The sequence below is a fragment of the Carassius gibelio genome, chromosome A12 (assembly GCF_023724105.1).
Source record: "Carassius gibelio isolate Cgi1373 ecotype wild population from Czech Republic chromosome A12, carGib1.2-hapl.c, whole genome shotgun sequence".
Lineage (NCBI taxonomy): Eukaryota > Metazoa > Chordata > Actinopteri > Cypriniformes > Cyprinidae > Carassius > Carassius gibelio.
The window spans coordinates 23,628,445-23,648,122 of record NC_068382.1 but is presented as its reverse complement, the minus strand read 5'-3'; the positions used below and the strand labels follow the sequence as shown (position 1 = coordinate 23,648,122).

General features: G+C 34.3%; 3 protein-coding genes across 3 annotated transcripts in view; all 3 read left to right on the top strand.

The window, feature by feature from the left end:
• Positions 1 to 8,758, top strand: part of LOC128025528 (uncharacterized) — a 35,869-nt gene extending 27,111 nt beyond the window's left edge. Inside the window, exons 12-18 of the mRNA XM_052611973.1 lie at positions 2,766 to 3,170; positions 4,438 to 4,571; positions 4,674 to 4,952; positions 5,785 to 5,880; positions 5,991 to 6,141; positions 6,978 to 7,060; positions 7,150 to 8,758. Coding sequence (XP_052467933.1) covers positions 2,766 to 3,170; positions 4,438 to 4,571; positions 4,674 to 4,952; positions 5,785 to 5,880; positions 5,991 to 6,141; positions 6,978 to 7,060; positions 7,150 to 7,230 — 1,229 coding nt within the window. The 3' untranslated portion in view covers positions 7,231 to 8,758. The remainder of the gene's footprint in view (positions 1 to 2,765; positions 3,171 to 4,437; positions 4,572 to 4,673; positions 4,953 to 5,784; positions 5,881 to 5,990; positions 6,142 to 6,977; positions 7,061 to 7,149) is intronic.
• A 1,630-nt stretch (positions 8,759 to 10,388) lies between these two features.
• LOC128025661 (sushi, nidogen and EGF-like domain-containing protein 1) lies at positions 10,389 to 13,257 on the top strand. Its single transcript, XM_052612143.1, has 10 exons — positions 10,389 to 10,404; positions 10,489 to 10,515; positions 10,611 to 10,628; positions 10,718 to 10,750; positions 10,859 to 10,992; positions 11,088 to 11,387; positions 11,471 to 11,566; positions 11,652 to 11,787; positions 11,867 to 11,949; positions 13,252 to 13,257. Exons 1-10 carry the CDS (start codon positions 10,389 to 10,391, stop codon positions 13,255 to 13,257), a joined length of 849 nt encoding a protein of 282 aa, XP_052468103.1.
• Positions 13,258 to 15,639: 2,382 nt separating this feature from the next.
• zgc:112964 (uncharacterized protein LOC503764 homolog) lies at positions 15,640 to 18,956 on the top strand. The gene is made up of 9 exons (XM_052612294.1): positions 15,640 to 15,911; positions 16,463 to 16,591; positions 16,692 to 16,715; positions 16,821 to 16,954; positions 17,033 to 17,311; positions 17,404 to 17,499; positions 17,577 to 17,733; positions 18,616 to 18,698; positions 18,789 to 18,956. Exons 2-9 carry the CDS (start codon positions 16,540 to 16,542, stop codon positions 18,867 to 18,869), a joined length of 906 nt encoding a protein of 301 aa, XP_052468254.1. The 5' UTR covers positions 15,640 to 15,911; positions 16,463 to 16,539; the 3' UTR covers positions 18,870 to 18,956.
• The last annotated feature ends 722 nt before the right edge of the window (positions 18,957 to 19,678 follow it).

Below are 19,678 nucleotides of genomic sequence, written 5' to 3'. Positions count from 1 at the left end.
ATCATATAACATATAACGTCCGAACAGAAAGGCGTTTACGCTTGTATTTTCAGTATGTATGTGGACAACATCCGAATACAGGTCACATGTTAATGCCAACTGTAAACGCAGCTGAGGATGTGTCATTTGATCTCGGATGTAATAAGCGACGTATGAAGAACGAGCCTCTGGACTTTTTGTATTTTGGTTTTGTTTGTGTGCGGCAGTCACTGTGAGGGGCTATTTTGTGATGGTTTATTTTATTAAAGTTTTGTTTAAATGTTTACTGTTTCCCGCCTCCTCCTTCCCATTCTAACAACATTTGTTATAATTTCATTCAGTAACGTCATTATTGTGATTTATTATTATTATTATTTTTTTTGTTACTTAAATTAGGACTGTGAATTCAGAAACAGGTGCAGTTAGTTCGCGCCGTCAGTCGCAAATATTAAAAATATTTTTTGTGAGGACAACAGGAAACACCTTCTCTTAAATTCTTTATACACCACACACTAAACAGGTTTAAACACCAGCAGAAAACACTAATTGAGGCAAAGGTTCACTCATGTGTTTTCTGAGTTTTATTTTTTTTTTTCTTACAGAATTATGTATCACTGCTGTTTTTCCAACATTTTCTATAACACAACTGCAGATTTTAGGCTAACTGATTGGGTGAACACACAAATTCACAGTCACGACATAACAATTGATAAGACTGCTGAAAAAACACATTTATATTTGTATGTTTGAGATAGTTTTGTAATTTTGTTAAAATAGATTAAATAATTATTTAATAAATATTACACTCTCTCACGTACATACACAATTATACACACTTCAATGAATTAGTATAACCAGAGGCGGTTCTAGACTCTTTTTAGATGGGCTTCAGTCCCCCATTTGTCATCTCAGTACCCCTAAAACTGTAATCAGCTATTTGAACGATCAGGCGTGTGCTGCTTCCTAAAGAAAGTTTATCGTTCTCAATGTCGTTTTCACATGCTTTTATAGATCGTTGATGTGTGTGTGCACATTTGAATGAAGCGTGCACACACTGAGAGGCACAACACGGACAGCATGCCTGGTCCCATGAAACTGCGTTTCAATGGCACGATTTTCTGTTTCTATTTGGTGTGCTTATAACCTAACCATTGCATCTCATTTGCACACCAAAGTCAGTTTACGCGTGTAAATATAAATAATACACCAAATAGAAATAATAAATTGTGCCATTGAAAAGCACTTTCATAAGATCGGGTCATTCACTTTCGCATCTTCTCGAGCAAATAAGCAAATACACAAAATATTGTCACAATAACTGTCTTGACATGTATGGAAGTAAATGCAGTTGGTTACATCTTAAATACAGTAAACATAAGCATTTAAGAAAATATTGGATGTCAGTAGTACGCATCCATGCAACAATAATAGTTATTTAATGTTAATTAAAAGAAAATAACTTCTTTAACTTTAATAGGCAATTGTGTCTAATTACTTAATACAGTAATACAGTTTTCATAAGCCATGTATAATGATGTTTATTTAGGAAATTTTGTACCTGATGGTCTCTCTGAGGGCTAAGCCCTCCTAAAGATGAAATCCTAGAACTGCCCCTGGCCATATATATATATATATATATATATATATATATATAAACCTTTGACCTAAAGTGGCCCTTGAGAATGTCTAAATATACTTGGCAAATCCATAACATGTCTAAAAACAACACAAGCTTTTATGAAGTGTATACAGGTATCTAGTGATTACACCATGAAATTACATGTTTTTCAATCTTTGCTCTCACCAGGTGGTGCTAATCTGCCTTCAAAAATTGTATTTGAAAGGCTTAGTCTCTGTTTATTCTGACCTACATTCTGGTTTTTCCTGACTTCATCATCATGAGACTATCTCTGGTTTCGCAACATCTGCTGGTGCTCATATCAGTCCTATCACTCAGTAAGGCATTTTGTTCCTGATTGCTTTTCAGTGTTAATTTGTTTGTTAATATACACACATTTCTGTTTTTTTTTTCTGAATCTAATAATCTCTTTTTATCTCTAACAGCCAGGGCACAATCAACAACTGCACAAACAATATTTCCTTTAATAACAACACATTCCACAAACGAGACAACAACAACATCTGCAACAACAACATCTTCACTGACAACAGCACCTACAACAACATTTGCACCAATAGCATCTCCATTAACAACATCTGCATCAACAACACTAGCAGGTAATTATGGACTTTTTTTATTAGAATATGATCTGTGGTTTGAACTAAACAAACCCAAGAAGAACCTCTGCCACATTTTTTTATGTATCATATAAATGGTTTATAATTTAATGTCAGCATGAAACAGAAGTTGTGATTGCATTTCATCAAATGTAGTGACTTGATTTTTTTCCATTGGGAACTGATTGGATGGTTGTGGTGTACTATTGGTCGATCTCATGTGAGTTACAGGTTGTTCCGCCCTCATGCCTGTAAACTTTATATGATTTGCGATTGTATGTTTGGCTAATTTTGATCCATTAAAAATTAAAAAGAAATATTAGGGGGAACATTACCATCATGCAAAATTGTTAGTAGGGTTGTTGGGTTGCATTCTCAATTGTTTTGTGTTCTAAATGAAGAGATGTTTTAAAGTTTGCTCTGTAACTTAAAACTCACGGAAAGAGAGAAAATAAACAATTTTTTGACTCCACTCCTATGTACAAGGAGGTATGTTTGAATAATAATTTCAATTATTACATTTGTTTATTGGTTTCTTTTTTTCACAGCCCTGCCCTATGATCCCTGCTATAACTACACTGTGCTGGATGATTTACGGAGAGCCACCGACAATCAATTACAATCATCATATTACGCTCAATATACCTCTAAATTACTGTGTGACACTGATGTCAACTGGGTTGGCTGGTACCGTCTCTTCATTCGGGGTCAGAGTGTTCAGATGCCTGACACATGTGTCGATCAGTTAAGCTGTGGAACTCATGCCCCGCTGTGGTTGAACGGTCAACACCCAAAAATTGAGGATGGGGTGGTGACCCGAAGTGTCTGCGGTCACTGGTTGAATAACTGCTGTTATTTCCAGTCGAATCCTATTAAAGTGAAAGCCTGTCCAGGAGGGTATTATGTCTATGAGTTTGTGAGACCAGTAGGCTGCTATTTGGCATACTGTGCAGGTAAGCATATTTAGCATTTGTGTAAAGTATTACATTTATGAGTTTGTTAGATCAGATAATCTGTCTGTTTTTTTTTCCATACTGCAGAATTAGCGTGCCTTTTGTACATATGCAATCGTTGAATTTGATAATATTCTTTTTTTTTTTTTTCAGACACTAGGAACATTAGCAACTATAATCATACTGTCACTCCAGGTAAATGTAGTCTGCTATACCTTCTACAGTTCTATTGACTGCTGAAATTAGGACAGAATGTATCATGAAAATCAGTGTCATTTAGTAGGGGAGTGTTTGTTTCTCATGCCTTGTGTTTGTGATTTTACTTATACGTGTTTGTGATTTTACATAGTGTATATATATATATATATATATATATATATATATATATATATATGTGTGTGTGTGTGTGTAATTTGTTGAATAGAAAATGATGTAACAATGGTCAGTTGAATCCAAAATCATCAACCGGTTGAGGGCTTGAAATAAATGTGCATGAATTTCATCAAAACAACTCATAGTGTAAGTCAGTATTGTGTGCGGCCCCCATATACCTGAATGCCATTCCGACCATGTCTAGGCCTGCTCCTGATGAAACGGCATGTAGTCCTGGAGTTCTCCAGACCTGGTGCATCAGTGAGCTCCTGGACAGTTTGTGGTGATACTTATGGATGCTTTGATACATTACATCCCATAGCTGCTCATTTGGATTCAGGTCTGGGAAACTTGAGAGCCAGTCATGGGCATCAATGCATTTTTAATCCAGAAACTGCCTACTCATGGGGAAGAACCCAGGGTCCACTGCACCAACATTAGATCTGACCATGGTTCTGAGAATTTCTCCTCTATGCTATTGAAACTCTGTAGGGAGAAACACCAAGCCTCCTTATGATGGCACTTATGGATGGACTTACTCTGCAACCTGATTTTACGCAAAGAGCAGTAAGTGGCCACTTCATACAAAACCATTACATTTTTGGGGACTGTCGTCTCGTTGCCTCTCCAGTGCATCCGTTGTCATTTTAATTTACACTAAAGCAGGAGGAACTGATTCAGAATCACTTATACTTCTTAACCAGAGAGACTGATAGGCATAATGTAAAGGTTCTGTATTTTCATATTATATTTTTATTATCTTTATATTTATTAAAGATTATAGTGTTTTAAAAATGTATTGTCACATCCACTGCCCCAAAGGTCATCATCATCAAAAATGAGCCTCATAAATCAGTGTTAAAATAAAAATATTTTTTATTTATTCTCTTGGCAGCACCAGCAATATTTTATCCATTCGGCACAGCAGCAGGAGACACAAACAATGCTGCTGTTGATGATGGAAACTCTTCAGTTATTCAGATGTTGAGTCCATTTCTGTTCTTTGGCCGCACATACCAGCAGATTTATGTAAGAATTTGAGTCCATCTTGATTCTGAGTCTAAATGTGTGGTCATTTATTTATAAACTCATCTGTGATCAGTGATTTTGACAATATTTCTCATATTTCAGGTGAATAATAATGGATACCTCACATTTAACCAAGCTTCAAATGAATATGTTCCCTACTCATTCCCCGCTAGCAGAAGTCAAGATGTAATTGCTGGTCTCTGGACTGATCTTGACAACCGTCAGAGAGGTGTAGTTTCTTATCGTCAGTACACCAGTGGAAATGTCCTCACACGTGCCACTCAGGATATAAACTCACAGTTCCCAAATCTGTACTTCACTGCCTCTTGGGTGTTTGTTGCAACGTGGAATAAAGTCGCTTACTATGCTTTGACCAGTACAGTAAGTTTGATATTCTTCTGAAATGTGAATGCATTTACTTAATCCACAATGCATTTTCAAAGTGCTTTATTGAACACCTTATGTTTTCATTATGTACATTTTCACTTTCACTTTTGACTTTATCGAACTTATAACATGACTATGTGCCGCATAAGTAAATAATTAGTCATGGAAAATTGATTTGAGTATAAATATTTTAGTAGCTCTTTAATGCAAAGCTTCCACACATACACACACACACACACACACACAGACACACACACACACACACACAAAACGTCTTTAACCTTATACAAAGTTCAGGAAAGATGAACATTTAAGGCATAATGTACAGTCCCATCACTAATTATCACAATCCCTTTCACCACAATAATAAAGACAAGGAAATAAAATGTTATTTGATAAGAAAGCATTTTAAAAACTTAAATCCTTAAATTGATTTGTGTGTGACAATCTTTGGCAACAAACCGAGCACCTCAATAATAATACTGCAGGCCTACTATTAATACTAAAGTCCTCCTGTTTCAATTTACAATAAATGAAGTTTATAACTTATGCACAAGATAATAGCAGTAACTGATGACTGAAACTAGACACAGTTTGGTGGTGTGTATGAGAGATATGAAAAAAGCGTTGGCCTCAAATACCTGGATTACTGGTGAGTTATTCAGCGTTGATAGTGATGACAGTTGTTATCAGGGAATGACGAACCTCAAAATGTCACGACTGACCAATCAGAATCATTCCAGAGAGTTGTGTAATATGTATTTAGCTAACAATGCTCATAAACAGTGATCCCTAAGTTTAAAGTGTTTATCTTTTAATCTTTCAGGAAACATCGTTTCAAGTGGTTTTAATTTCAGGCCGTAATGTTTCATTTATTCTGATGAATTATGGTGACATTGCTGTAACGGGACATCCAGTGCAGGTGAAAGAAACTTGTTTCTGTATCGAGAACAAAAAGTTATTCACTACTGTATAAAAGTTAATATTCTCTATATATACTGTTTATATGAATAATGTTTTACACACTTTCAGGCTGGTTATGACACGATAAGCTCCACACAATATTTTGTGATTCCTGGATCAATCAATGGCAGCTTCATCTCAAACCTCAGGAACTCCAGTAATGTTGATGTTCCCGGTCGATGGATCTTCAGGGTGGACGGTGGATCAAAGTCAAACAATGGTAACAAATTACCACCAGTTTGTTCATCACAATGTGATATACCCAGAAATTATTTTACTATGGTGGCCAAGAGAGCATAATGCACTACAAAAAAAAAAAAAAAAAAACTATTTTTCAAATAGAGGAGAAAACCCACAAATTAAGAAAACATCTTCATCATTTTGACAGCACATGCACTGAAAACCAAACTCAGAAACATGCTGCAAATACTCACAACACAACCAAATACAGTAATATGCTGTTAATATGCACAGATCACAACGGAAATGTTTAAGGGGAGAGCAACAAGTGACGAACCTGGTCTGGACATGTTTATCAATTTCATTATGTGTGTGTGTGCGTATATATATATACACACATAGTTACTACAGTTAAACCAAGATAACCACAAATTAACCATGGTATTCACAATTTAACCATGGTGTTTACTGTGGTTATACAAATGGTAATCAATATGGCAAATAAAAGTTACTATAATAAATATTATTTTTGTAAGGGTTGTTGGGGACCTCTTGAAACATTTCTGTTGTCTGTGTTACTTACAATGTTTGCAGCACCTGTGTTGTCAAACTGATGAAGATGTTCTCTTAATTTGCTGGTTCTTTTTCTATTTGCATATGCTTTCTTAAGTTGCAACGCATCGAGCTCTCTCGGCCACTGTATTTTACAAACCAATGTTATGACGTGTCCCAACACAGCAAACAAGTCAAACCTGATTTCACCCACATATAACTTGTTTTGTTTGGCTGTACTAGAAACCAACACATACGTATGTACAATATATACACATTCTACAAAGAATTCAGCAGTCTGTGTATATTTGTGTTTCCCTTCAGAGTACATCACTGGACTTCAAGTAAAACTTTCCTCATTTTCTGACCTATCAGATACTGGAAACATTGAGATCGTTTTACAGCAAGTACGACACAAACATGACTATTCATACAAAATGTGGTGCTAATGGACAACATGGGAAATGTCTGATCTGTTTGTCCATCTGTGTTTCAGATAAAACAGGAGCTGGTCAAGTACGGTCTGCCAAACAGCATCGAGCTGAAGTTAAGAAAAGTGCAAAAGATAAAGCCATAATTTCATTCTACTTCTGGAAAAGAAATAAAGCCGTTCAATTCACTTAGCACCTGACAGCAAATATCTAACTGATCATGTGAAGACTGAGATTAATGTGGTTTTGAAGAACCCATGAAAACAACCCAAACAAAATGATACTTTAGTACAAAAAAACTGCTAAACTTTGACAAAGTCATTTTTTATTATTACAATAATGATATCATAATCTCTATACATAAATCTAAATAAAAAAAATAAAAAAACTTTTGAAAAGATCTATACTTATGTTGACCTGACAAATAAGTCATTAAGTAATTATCTACTGTAGCTGAAATTTCATATTTTTCTAATTTTATAAGTGTTTGATTTCAATTACATGGAAACTATTTCCCATTATGTTATGGTACACTTGGTCATGTTATCCCCATTAATTAAAATTAGAAATGTGGGTCTTTCATAAAATGTTTTTTTATTTATTTATATAAATGTAAACAAAATACAATAAATCCTCCCAAAACTGCACAAATGTAGAGTAAAATCATTAATAAACTGATTAAAAATACATTTGTTTTTTAAAAAGCTTTATCGTCACATTTTGTTTTCTGGCCCGAAAAGCAACAAACAGCACAAAAGAGTTAAAGTGGTTTTATATTAGGTACAGTATAGTGGTTAAGATTAATAATACTGTATACTGACATCCAGTCCAGGTTACTTACAATTATAAGCCTTCACATTTATCTGACAATATCCATTTAGAAAAGTATATGTTTTAATTCAAATATTTTCAATGAATTAGTTGATATCAGATGCTATAACAAACCTAATCTGACAGATTTTAACACAAATGGACTGTTGGCTGCAGTGACCTGTTTCATAACCAACAACAACCAATGCATGTATTCCTAATTTCTCTGGACTCTGGTTTTAGGTGAACTATTTGTTCTGCATCTACTGTCAGGTTAAGAACTGCATTTAATGTTGTATAATGTATATCTGTTTCTTGGAAACCAGTGTGTTCTGAAGATGGAAATGTCACTCAACAGGAAAAAGCAGTCTTTATGTATAAATCCAGCAATCATATAGTCTTCAGCAATTATCTTTGATCCTCCTCTTCTCTTTCTCTCATTCTTCTTTGTGTTATCACTTGTTATCTAACCATTCTTTTGTTTTCAAAGCAAAAGCAAAAGTATGTAATGGTATGGGTTTTTTTTTTCTTATTGGTCTCAGCCATGAGAACATTCAGAAGTAGATTACAATACAGAATGTAAAATGTTTAAACATCTTTGTAAATATATTTTAAAAAATAGACATGAAGCTTAACAAGAAATAACCTAATCATCACTCAATATCATAAACCTCATTCTGAAAGGTTTAAAAGCATCTTAATACTGTATATGGGCTAATAAGTGGAAGGTTACATTATAGATATTAACATAAATACATGAGGAAACTACCTATTCTGATATGCCAATCTTAGTATGCATTTACTTTTTTTTTTGGTATCGATGGTTACCATTTTAATGTCAATAAAATTCCAATAATCAACTTTAAGTACAATTGTTTCCAATGTCCACTTTTATCTGTTCAGTGCACACTTGCTTCATTTATAAATACAAGCAATTATGTAATAATTTCCAAGTTACAAAAAAATAAATAAATCATAAAGTGCTTAAATTACATTAAAAATAATAATACAAAATTAAATTAGCTTATTTCCTTATTTTTTTCTTTTCTTGATCTTATTTCAGTTTTACATGAATTTTAATCTCTTTTTTAATTCTGAACAAGTGGAAATAAGTATTTTTGTTAAAGGTTTTTGTTTAGTTTTTTGGCTTTATTTTTTTGGCAGTTTATGACATTTTGTCAATGTATTGCAATCATTCAGTTTCTTAACAGTAATTCACTTAACTAATGAAATAATTGTATACAGTATTATTTATGGTAGCATTGAAAAAAGTAGCATATGGTTTTTAGAGAAACCTATTTAACTGTCAGTTCATATATAATTAGTCCGTGATACTCATTCTGTACATTCTTTGTGAATGTAGTCACTCTCTACTGATATAAATGTGAATTCATAAATATATTACTTATTATAAGTAATATTTATACACTAATATATAACTAATATCACAATTGTTATACTAATGAAAGCTTGTGATAAAGTCTTTTTAAAGGTAAAACCTAAATTCTAAAAGTATATATTAAGTTCCATTGTTTGAATGCTTTTGTAATAATTACTGGCAGTGTTCCAAAGAAAACATATTTTCTTTTGAGGAGATGCTCTGTTGTGGAAACAGGGCTGGGACACATTGAAAAGTCAATGCACTCTTGCTGGATAGTAATTTAACCCACATCAGGGACAAGAGGTTGAGAAGCAGAGGTAAGAAAAATCTTTTTAATATTACGTTTGATAAACTGGATCCTCAGATGTATTTTTGTTGTGGTTTTGCAAAACAATCATAAGAATTTACATTTTCTGCTGTCAAGTTTAAACACACTGTTTATTCACTGCCTATACAGTGGGCGTATTAATACATGAAAGTATGCTAAAGAAAAAAGTCTCTGAATAATAAAGTCCTTAGAGCTTATATACAGTGCATGAGGGTACATATAAATATTCTTATTTTAAATAGTAATTACTGTATTGTACAAACCTCATGCACTGTATCTAGCTACACAGTGTCCACCGTAATAGATTTTAAGCTAAGCACATAAAGCTGCCCAGTATAATGTGATTTTATATTGAATATAAGCTTTTTCAAAACCATTGTTGGAAATATCTCAAATGTAATATAAATAATAATAACTAATTTTTTATTTTAATAAGACCTGTTTAACTGCATTTTTTTTCCAGTTAGAATAATACAGCTCTCTCTGTTTATAGACGGACTCTTATAAAACCTGGTTTTATTTTTGACTTCATCATGAGAATTACACAGCATCTGCTGGTGTTCATATCACTCCTGTCACTCAGTAAGGTTTTATTTACTGCTTGGTCTTAATGTTGCAAAGACGATAAAAATATACACATCTGTGTTTCTGAATTGAATAATTTCTTTCTCTTTTTAACAGCCAGGGCACAAACAGCAACTGTAGCAGGTAATTATAGACCTTTGAATTAGAACCAGATCTGTTTTAAAAAACGTTTACTGTGGTGTCAGCTGAACAAACCCAATATGAACTCTGAAATCAGTGAGCATCTCCATCAGGACAGAAAACTGCACTCAAGTTCACGGGGTATTTAATAGTGTTTGTATTTGTGTTTCTTCTTTTCAGCCCCTGCAAGCACCGTAGTGCCAACAGGTAATGATGCTAACAATGAAAGCCTCAGAAACGAATAAATATCTTGCCCCAACTTCATGAGGTATTTAATGCATTTCATGTGTTTGTTATTTCAGAAAGTGCAACCACGTCAGGTAATAATGCTGCAAATGATGCAAGACCCATCATACACTTATTCAAAGTACTGTAGAAGAAAAACTTTTATAATTTAAATCTTGTTTAGCCATTGCACAAACAGCTGCAGAGCCATGGACAGGTAATTATTGACCTTATTGAGTTTATTATTGAGTTAATGGTATGTTTATGTCCCTAATCATGAGCTTTCTTGTAAAAACTGCTCACATCTTCATTTGTATTCTGGCAGCACCGGCTATATTCTATCCATTTCGCTCAGCAGCAGGAGACACAGAACATTTTCTTACAGGCGATGAAAGCTATGAATCTGTTGCCTTATCCACTCCATATACATTCTTTGGCCGCACATACAACAGCTTACATGTGAGAATTAATTTCCACTGTCAATCTACAGTTATGGAAATTTTGTGATGAGCAATCCTTTTCTAGTGGATTTGACCTGATTTCTCATATTACAGGTTCATTATAACGGACTCCTTACGTTCAACCAACCTGAACCAGCATCTGGACCTAACTATAATCCCACCAGAGGAACTGAAGACTTCATTGCTCCGTTCTGGAGTGACCTTGATGACATTGGTTGGATGGGCATGTTCTCGTATCAGGAGTACACAAATGGAAGTGTTCTCACTCGTGCCACTCAGGATATAAACCAGTATTTCCCTCAGATGAACTTCACTGCTTCTTGGGTGTTTGTCGTCACTTGGGACTATGTTGAAACGACGGATATGAATTCATTTATTCGTCACTCAGCACAGGTAAGTAAAAAACGACCTAGCATAAGGTCACAGTATAGACTGTATAGACTATGATTCATGATGATATTTTCTTATTGTTTCAGGCAATCACGTTTCAAACGGTTTTAATTTCAGATGGAAATCTTTCTTTCTTTCTGATAAATTACGGTGACTGCGCTGTGATTTATGATCAAGTGGAGGTAAAACAAACATCACAGGATTTAAATATTATTCTATATAGGCTCCATATGTGTTTATTTAATTAGTTTTTCATGGTTTCAACAGGCTGGGTACGACACTATAAACTCCATAAACCACTTTGTAATTCCCGATTCAATTAATGGCAACTACCAAAACCTGAAGAACACGAGTAATGTAAACGTTCCTGGTCGCTGGGCTTTCACTGCAAACAGTGTGCTAGGTAAGAGTTTAATCAAGATTATGTGTCAGTTTGCTGATATCATGTTATAATGGGTTATTGTGTCTGTGTGTCACTTTAGAAAGCATCATCGGAGTTCAAATGAGACTTACATCATTTTCAGACCTAACACAGAGTGAAAACATTGAGGCTGTTTTGCTGAAAGTAAGTCAGTGGAGCACTGAATGTTTTATTCAGTAGAAATAAAATGCATTTTGATCCGTTTATCCATCTTTGTTTCAGATAAAACAAGAGCTGGTCAGTCGTGGGCTGTCAAGTAACATCAAGATACAGTTAAGGAAAAATACAAAGATACAGCCGTAACATCAGCCACATTCATGGAGGGAAGTTGAAGCGGAAACTGGTTCATAAAGTCTATGAAGATGAATTTCACTGCCATTATTAAAATGTAGAAACTGATAAGGAGGAAAAGGAACTTGTATAATGTCTCCCTCTTCAGTTTGCTTTCTGTTTCTCACTCACATAAAGTCATCTACATACAAACATAATTGAGCATATCCAATGGGGGGAAAAATTCATCAGTCTTTTTCTTTGTCACATCATGCTTTGTATATTATCAGGTCTTTTTAACTGCTTTAGGGGTTTTAAATTCTTTAAACTTAAAAAATTAAAGTCTAAGTTAATTTACTAAAACACAACTTAAAAAAGACAAATACTTGACCAAGTTGTAAAATACGTGCTTTGCCTTTTAAACTCTGAATGGTCACCGTTTTATTTTTTATTTTATTTTTATTAATTACCATTGTATAACCACAGTTTTACTTCAAATACCATGGTTAAACTATGCTTAGTGTAGCAAAATCATGATCACTTTGTAGTTACCATGGTTTAACTACAGTAACCAAGGTTTTTTATTATTATTATTATTATTTCTTTAATATCTGTTTCTGTTTTCTTTTTGATTGAATTTAGTGTTTTTTTTGTAGTAAAAGCATAGTTAATTTTCGTAAGGGAGAGGAAATTGTATTTTTCTTTATTCACCTCTAGAGGGAGACAACAGCTTAGTGACGATGAGTGACATACTTTAACACAACTCTGTTTTTACTCTTTAATTTTAATATTAGTTTTAAAATCATTCTGGTGGTGCTCTGACTTATAACAAGTAAAAAAATACAATTTTGGACGATAAACTCAAGGTTTTATAACACAATAGTATTGTTGTCATAATCTTTCTTTAATTTGTAACATGCATATTGTGAAAATAAAACAGAATTTAATGCCATTTTAGCTCGCAAATTAGTTTTACGTTGTATTCATTGGCCCACTCTCGACATGTTTTAGTTTTGGGTTATGATATGGTTTTGAATGTTTGGTTTATTTTATGGACAATGATACATTCAAATAAAACATTTTCTGTGGAAACCTTAGTAATTAGACATTAATACTATTACCACTGATTAAATCCACTGTTCATTTTGCTATTGTCATATGTTTGTCATGTTCTAGCCCTAAAGTAATGGTTAAACTAAAGAATATCTGTATTTCCATACTAAAATCTTTAGACTGCACTGATTCTCTTTCTGCGTCTAGAAACTCTCATCTAAATTTCATTTCATTCACTTGAACAGAAGGTGTTGATAAAGTCCATCACAAAAGAGACTCATTGTGCTGTTTTAGTGAGATCTCATCTGATAAATCATCATCCAGTGACTGATACTGAGATCGTTCAGTCACTCTGACTGAGAAATAGTTCAACTAATAATTAATTAAAAAAAAGTGTTTTCAGAATCTGTGTTCATTCTCTCATCAGCACCGGCAATATTTTATCCATTCGGCGCAAAGGCAGGGGACATTCTTGAAAATGGAGGTGATTCCTCCAAACATGTTGTCTTCGCCACCCCATTTACATACTTTGGCCACACATACAACAGCATATACGTGAGAATCCAGTTCTATTGCCAGTCTAATATAAATGGAAATGCTGTGATCCACAAGTTCATAGTTTACTGCTGTATTTGAACTGATTTATCTTATTTCAGGTTAATAATAACGGACTGCTTACATTTAACCCTGCTATACCAGAAACAAACCCTTACCCTTTTCCCGCAAATGGAACTGAAGATTACATTGCTCCGCTCTTTACTGAACTTGATGACCTTTGTATAGGTATATATTCGTATCATGAGTACACCAATGGAAGTGTTCTCACTCGTGCCACTCAGGATATAAACCAGTATTTCCCTGGAAGGGACTTCACTGCTTCTTGGGTCTTTGTTGCAACATGGGACTATGTGCTTACATGGGATATGAATGTATTTAATCAACACTCAGGCCTGGTAAATAGCTTCTCTTTTTTTATATTTTTTTTTCTGAGACAAGACCGAAGGCTTTTTAAACTATGAATCTGAATAATGTTTATTTTCTTTTCAGGCAATCACAGTTCAAGCAGTTTTAATTTCAGATGGTGTTTTTTCTTTAATTCTGATACATTATGGTGACTGTGCTGTGATACCAACTGCAATGGGGGTAAAATAACATTACAGTATTGAAGAAGGCTAATGATTAACTAGCTCTGTAATAACATTTGATTGATTTTGATAGGCTGAATATGATACAATAGGCTCCACTGACTACTAATTCATTATGATCCATATGGTCCAAACCTCAAGAACACGACTAATGTAGGTTTTCCGGGGCGTTGGGCCTTTCCTGTGAACAACGGATCAGGTAGTACTTTAATCAAAATGATGTTTTACAATTATCAGTTAGTTTATATCATGTTGCAATGTCTTATTATGTGTGTGTGTGTCCTTTTAGAAACCGTCTTAGGAGTTCGAATGAAGCGTCAGTCATTTTCAAACCTAACAGAAAATATTTGGAAGATAATGGATGGATCTTACATATATGAATTTGTGACTTTCTCACAATGGCCTTTTCTTTTTTTTTTTTCTCTCTGAGAAATTTGACCTGTATCTATGATCAGTAGAGCAGAATAAAATATATATATATATTTTGATTGGTCTCTCCATCTTTGTTTCAGATAAAACAAGAGCTGATCAAACATGGAGTGTCAAGTACATTTGAGCTAAAGTTAAGAAAAGTCCAAAAGACATATCCTTAAAACATGGATGAGAAGTAATGCCGATGGCATTGAAAATGTAGAAACTGTAGAAACAAGAGGAATGTCACTCCACAGGAAGGGACCCTTTGTTTTTTCACTCTTCAACATCATATTTTTTAACACATTATTCACAGATGCACACTCATGATTCAGCACAAACAATAAAATGATGTATAGAAATTAATTATACCATGTTGATTTAGCTTGAATCATCATTGATTGTGATTTTATTTCTCCATTTTATCAAATCAGATTGATCTGTAAAATGTGAAATATGAAATTAAACTTGTTCTTCTGTTCTTGTTCATCTCCATGTACTAGAAGCATTACTCATCCAAAATTCCTTCACGTTATCTACTTACAGAGAAAAGGATGTTCTTTAGTACAGCAGTTTTCAGCAGGTTTTGCAAAGATGGCGACATACAATGAAAACTCTTCATATTTAATGTAGTCTAGGTTATCATTTTAAAGTTTTGTTTATAGTTTTTGAAGATTAATTTATGCCATAAAACCTGTTTATGTTGGCACCTGTCTAATTTGTTTTTCTTCTGCTAAGTTAAAGATGGTTTGATGCCAAAATAGTGTAGAGTTTAATTTAATGCCCAGCCTTTGACTTCAGTCATAAACAGTACATAAAGCTTTTTCTTCTCTCTTGTTCAAATTTCTGCTGTTCTGTTCCAAACTGCTTTTATTATCACTCATAAATGACATGCTCCAAACACTCCACTATAAGACTGTTGTTCTTTGCAAATTACAACATGACCTTTATGGTTTCTTGATTTAATCTAGCACAAGGAATTCACCCAGACACAATAATGGGATGAACGATTGACAAAAGAAAAAACAAAACAAACAAACAAGTCAATGGAGACTCTTATTGTTTAGCATTAGTAGAAGAATGTAGAATGTTGAGTTTTATTGTGAAAAGGCCAGTCTTTGTTTGCCCCGAACATGTCCCTCCCTTTGGTGCTATGATAATTAGGGCCAGATTTTAACCTACAGCAAGTGTAAGAACAAGAACGTACACCAAATGAAGACATCCGAAGTAAGTACTATCTAGATTCTTGTCTATATGGTTTGTTTTGATAACTTATATTCTGATGATATGTATGTATAGCAGGGTTCCTACATGGTTTGAAAAAGTCTGGAAATCGGATTTGAATAATTTCCAGGTTTCGTAAAGTATGCAAAAAAAAAAAAAAAAAAAGAAAGAAAGCAAAGCAGAGCGTGGGAAACAAAATTGCAATTTCCAGACTTTTGTCCCTATTTAGTTTTCCGTAATAGAAAATGAAGAATTTAATGAAAATAAAGGTATCATACAAAAAGTGTGTTTTCATGGCAGCTGTTTAGTGATTTTTCAGTGATTGTCAAGCATGACTGAATGAATTCAGCTTCATTATACAAAATGCAAGTTAAACGCATTTTGGGTTTCATCACACAATATTCTTTAAACAGTGCAAAAAATGTATAGGAACCCTGTAATATGATATTGTCTATGATATTGTTTTTAATCTGATGAGACAAGTGTTTTTCTAACTTTTAAATCGAAATAAGTACTAAGATGGCTTTGTTCTCTTGTGCTCGCTTGTGTTCTAGTTGCTCTGTATGAATTAATAGCAGTGGCATTCTGGTATCTCTGACCTTCTGACCTCATCCAAATATTTGTTGTGACAATGTCTCCAGTCTCATGTTATCTGCTGGTGTTCACATCAGTCCTGTCATTGAGTGAGTTTCAACATCCATTTGAATAATGTCCTTCATTACATGGCAAAGACTATACTGTCTATATGGAATCGTATTAAAATGTAATCTTTTTCTTCAACAGGCAGGGTAACAGAGGGACAGACAGGTATTTACTGACCTTAGAACTTAGCACTAGAACATATAAAAAGTCAAAATGAACTGTCTGAAGTTAATATGTCCTGAGCTTGAAACTGTCCATTTTTCCTTGCAGCACCAGTGATATTCTATCCATTCGGCTCAGTGGCAGGAGACACTGTTAATATTTCCACTGAGGATGAAATCTCCCAGCTTATCGACCTGTGGAGTCCTTTTGTGTTCTTCGGGCGTGCGTACAACAGGACATATGTGAGAATCTAGTTCTGTTAATACAAACTGTGAATGATTCAAATGTGGCATGGACAGCTAATATCTACTATTACATAGGTTAACAGTAACGGAGACCTTACATTCAACCAGCCTTCATCAGAGTATATTTCTCAACCCTTTCCCATCAATGGAAGTGAAGACATCATTGCTCCCCTCTGGACTGACATTGATGTCAGTGTGAATGGCATCATTTCATATCAGCAGTACTCAACCGGGAGTGTTCTCACACGTGCCACTCAGGATATAAACCAGTACTTCCCTGGTCTGAACTTCATGGCTATTTGGGTCCTTGTTGCAACTTGGGATAGAGTTGCATACCATTACCACTCTGGCACAGTGAGTTAGTTTGTCATAACTCCTCCAGGCTCAAGGTTACAAATGTGATATTTCCAGGGATGCATGACAATCAATGTTCCCCAACTTTGCAGGAAACATCGTTTCAAGTGGTTTTGATTTCGGGTAGTGATTTGTCCTTTATTCTAATGAATTATGGTGACTGTGCTGCTACACATAATATTGTGCAGGTAAGACTTCTGTATCAGTGCAACAAATATGACTCGATAATTTCTCTCAATAATTAGTGTTTCCCTTTTTTGCACAGGCTGGTTATGACACTATAAACTCCACGGCCTACTTTGCAATTCCTGGGTCAAACAATGGGAACTTTATGCCAAACCTAAAGAACTCCACCAATGTCAATGTTCCAGGCCGATGGGCCTTCAGGGTGGATGGTGGAACACATCAAAACAGTCTACAAGGTACACAATAAATTGGTAGTTAGGTATGTCATAATGACAAGGTTCCTGTTGCTCAGCATGTACTTAAATGCCAAAGTCACTGGTTCAGTTTCCAGAAAACATGCATGCTACAAGGGTCTGCCAAATGCTACAATGCACCCAGATGCAAAATGTACCCAGTGAACCAAGGAACACGCAAATAAACAAGTTTTAATAGTTTCACCCTCAGGTCATCCAAGATATAGATGACTTTGTTTCTTCATCAGATTTAGAGAAATGTAGAATTCTATCACTTGCTCAACAATGGATCCTCTGCAGTGAATGGGTGCCGTCAGAATGAGAGTCCAAACAGCTGATAAACACATCACAATAATCTACCATTCAAGTCCATCAAATAAGATCTTGTGAAGTCAACAGTTGTGTGTTTGTAAGAAACAAGTCCATGATTAAGGAGCTTTAACTTTACACTGTTGCTTCTCAACGGTTTCAAAAAGTGCTTGATTTGTGCATATTTCTCTTCTAATTCTCAAACAAGATGACTTTTTTGACTGGAAAAAACAATATTTTAGATGGAGGACTTTGAAGACTAACCAAAGGCAATGGTATGAAGTTAAAATACAATAATGATGGATTTGTTTTTGCAAACATGCAACTTTTCGCTTAACAAGATGTTAACTGATGGACTGGAGTGGTGTGGATTATTGTGATGTTTTTATCAGCTGTTAGTACTCTCATTCTGACGGCACCCATTCACTGCAGAGGAGCCTTTGGGGAGCAAGTGATGCACTGCTACATTTCTCTAAATTTCTTTCAATGAGAAATAATTAAATTAAATTGTAAGCAAATTGTCATTTTTTTGTAAAGTATTCCTGTGATTAATTATGTGTGCATTGTTTCTCTTAGAAAATGTCGTAGGAATTCAAATGAGAGTTACTTCATTTTCAGACCTAAGAGACAGTGCAAACATTGAGACTGTTATAGAGAAAGTAAGTTGCACTTTCTTCAGAACATAGTATGTTTTTTTATGCAAATGATGCTAATAGACATTCTGATCTTTTTGTCCATCTTTATTTTAGCTACAACAGGAGCTGATCAAGTACGGTCTGCCAAACAGCGTCAAACTGAACCTAAGAAGGGTGCAAAAGACTCAGCCCTAATATCAGCCTTGTACAAGGAAAAAAATTCTAACAGAGACCTGTTCATTAAATCTCTAGCATCAAACATACCTACCACTAAAATATAACTTACAGGGAAGCAAGAAAACAACAACAAAAGAAAAGAAAAAAACTGATCTAACATGGAACGTAAATCTTTTATTAAGTTTTTATTAAGCATTTGTGAAAGCTGTCTGCATGAATGTCACTCTACAGGAGGATGAACATTCATGTGTTCTCAAATGCAAATGTCACGTAGCAGGAGTTTAACTGAAGTAAACCTGTTTTTCCTCTATGGCTCCATTCACTAGAAAATCATAATATTAACTGTAAAACCCATCTTTATTGATGAGATATTGAAGCAAGAAGCAGTTTAGCTGTTATATACAGTAGTGAAGCATTTTACTATTTCGCTTTAGCATTAGTTTTTCTCCTCAGAAAAGTTTGCTGTTACATCCTGAGATGTGTGGTAACTGTAAAAGCAAATTAAAACTGTTTATAATGTGAATTTATTAATATAAATATAATGTATATGTTCTCATCTGGAGACAGATGCTTTTTGAGAGTTAGTGAGATACTTGCACTCCATAAAATACTATTCCAGTCTTTCTACTTTAAAATGTCACACTCAATTCAGATACTGACTGTTTCTTTATAATTATTTGTGAAATTTTCTAGTAACCATTTTTTTCCCAGTGAACATGAAATGCTAAAACTTTGCAATACAGCCAGTTGTTTCTGTTTTGTTTGTTAGATTAGGAGATTCTTTAATTTATTATTTTTATTTTCTAGTGGTAATATTATGCGCTCAG

Coding starts and splice junctions, on each gene's coding strand:
- LOC128025661 (XM_052612143.1), top strand. Junction 10,993..11,087: donor GCACATACAACAGCTTACAT/GTGAGAATTAAT, acceptor CTCATATTACAG/GTTCATTATAACGGACTCCT. Junction 11,567..11,651: donor TGATTTATGATCAAGTGGAG/GTAAAACAAACA, acceptor TGGTTTCAACAG/GCTGGGTACGACACTATAAA.
- zgc:112964 (XM_052612294.1), top strand. CDS start 16,540: ATGTCTCCAGTCTCATGTTATCTGCTGGTGTTCACATCAGTCCTGTCA. Junction 16,592..16,691: donor CACATCAGTCCTGTCATTGA/GTGAGTTTCAAC, acceptor TTTCTTCAACAG/GCAGGGTAACAGAGGGACAG. Junction 17,312..17,403: donor ACCATTACCACTCTGGCACA/GTGAGTTAGTTT, acceptor CCAACTTTGCAG/GAAACATCGTTTCAAGTGGT.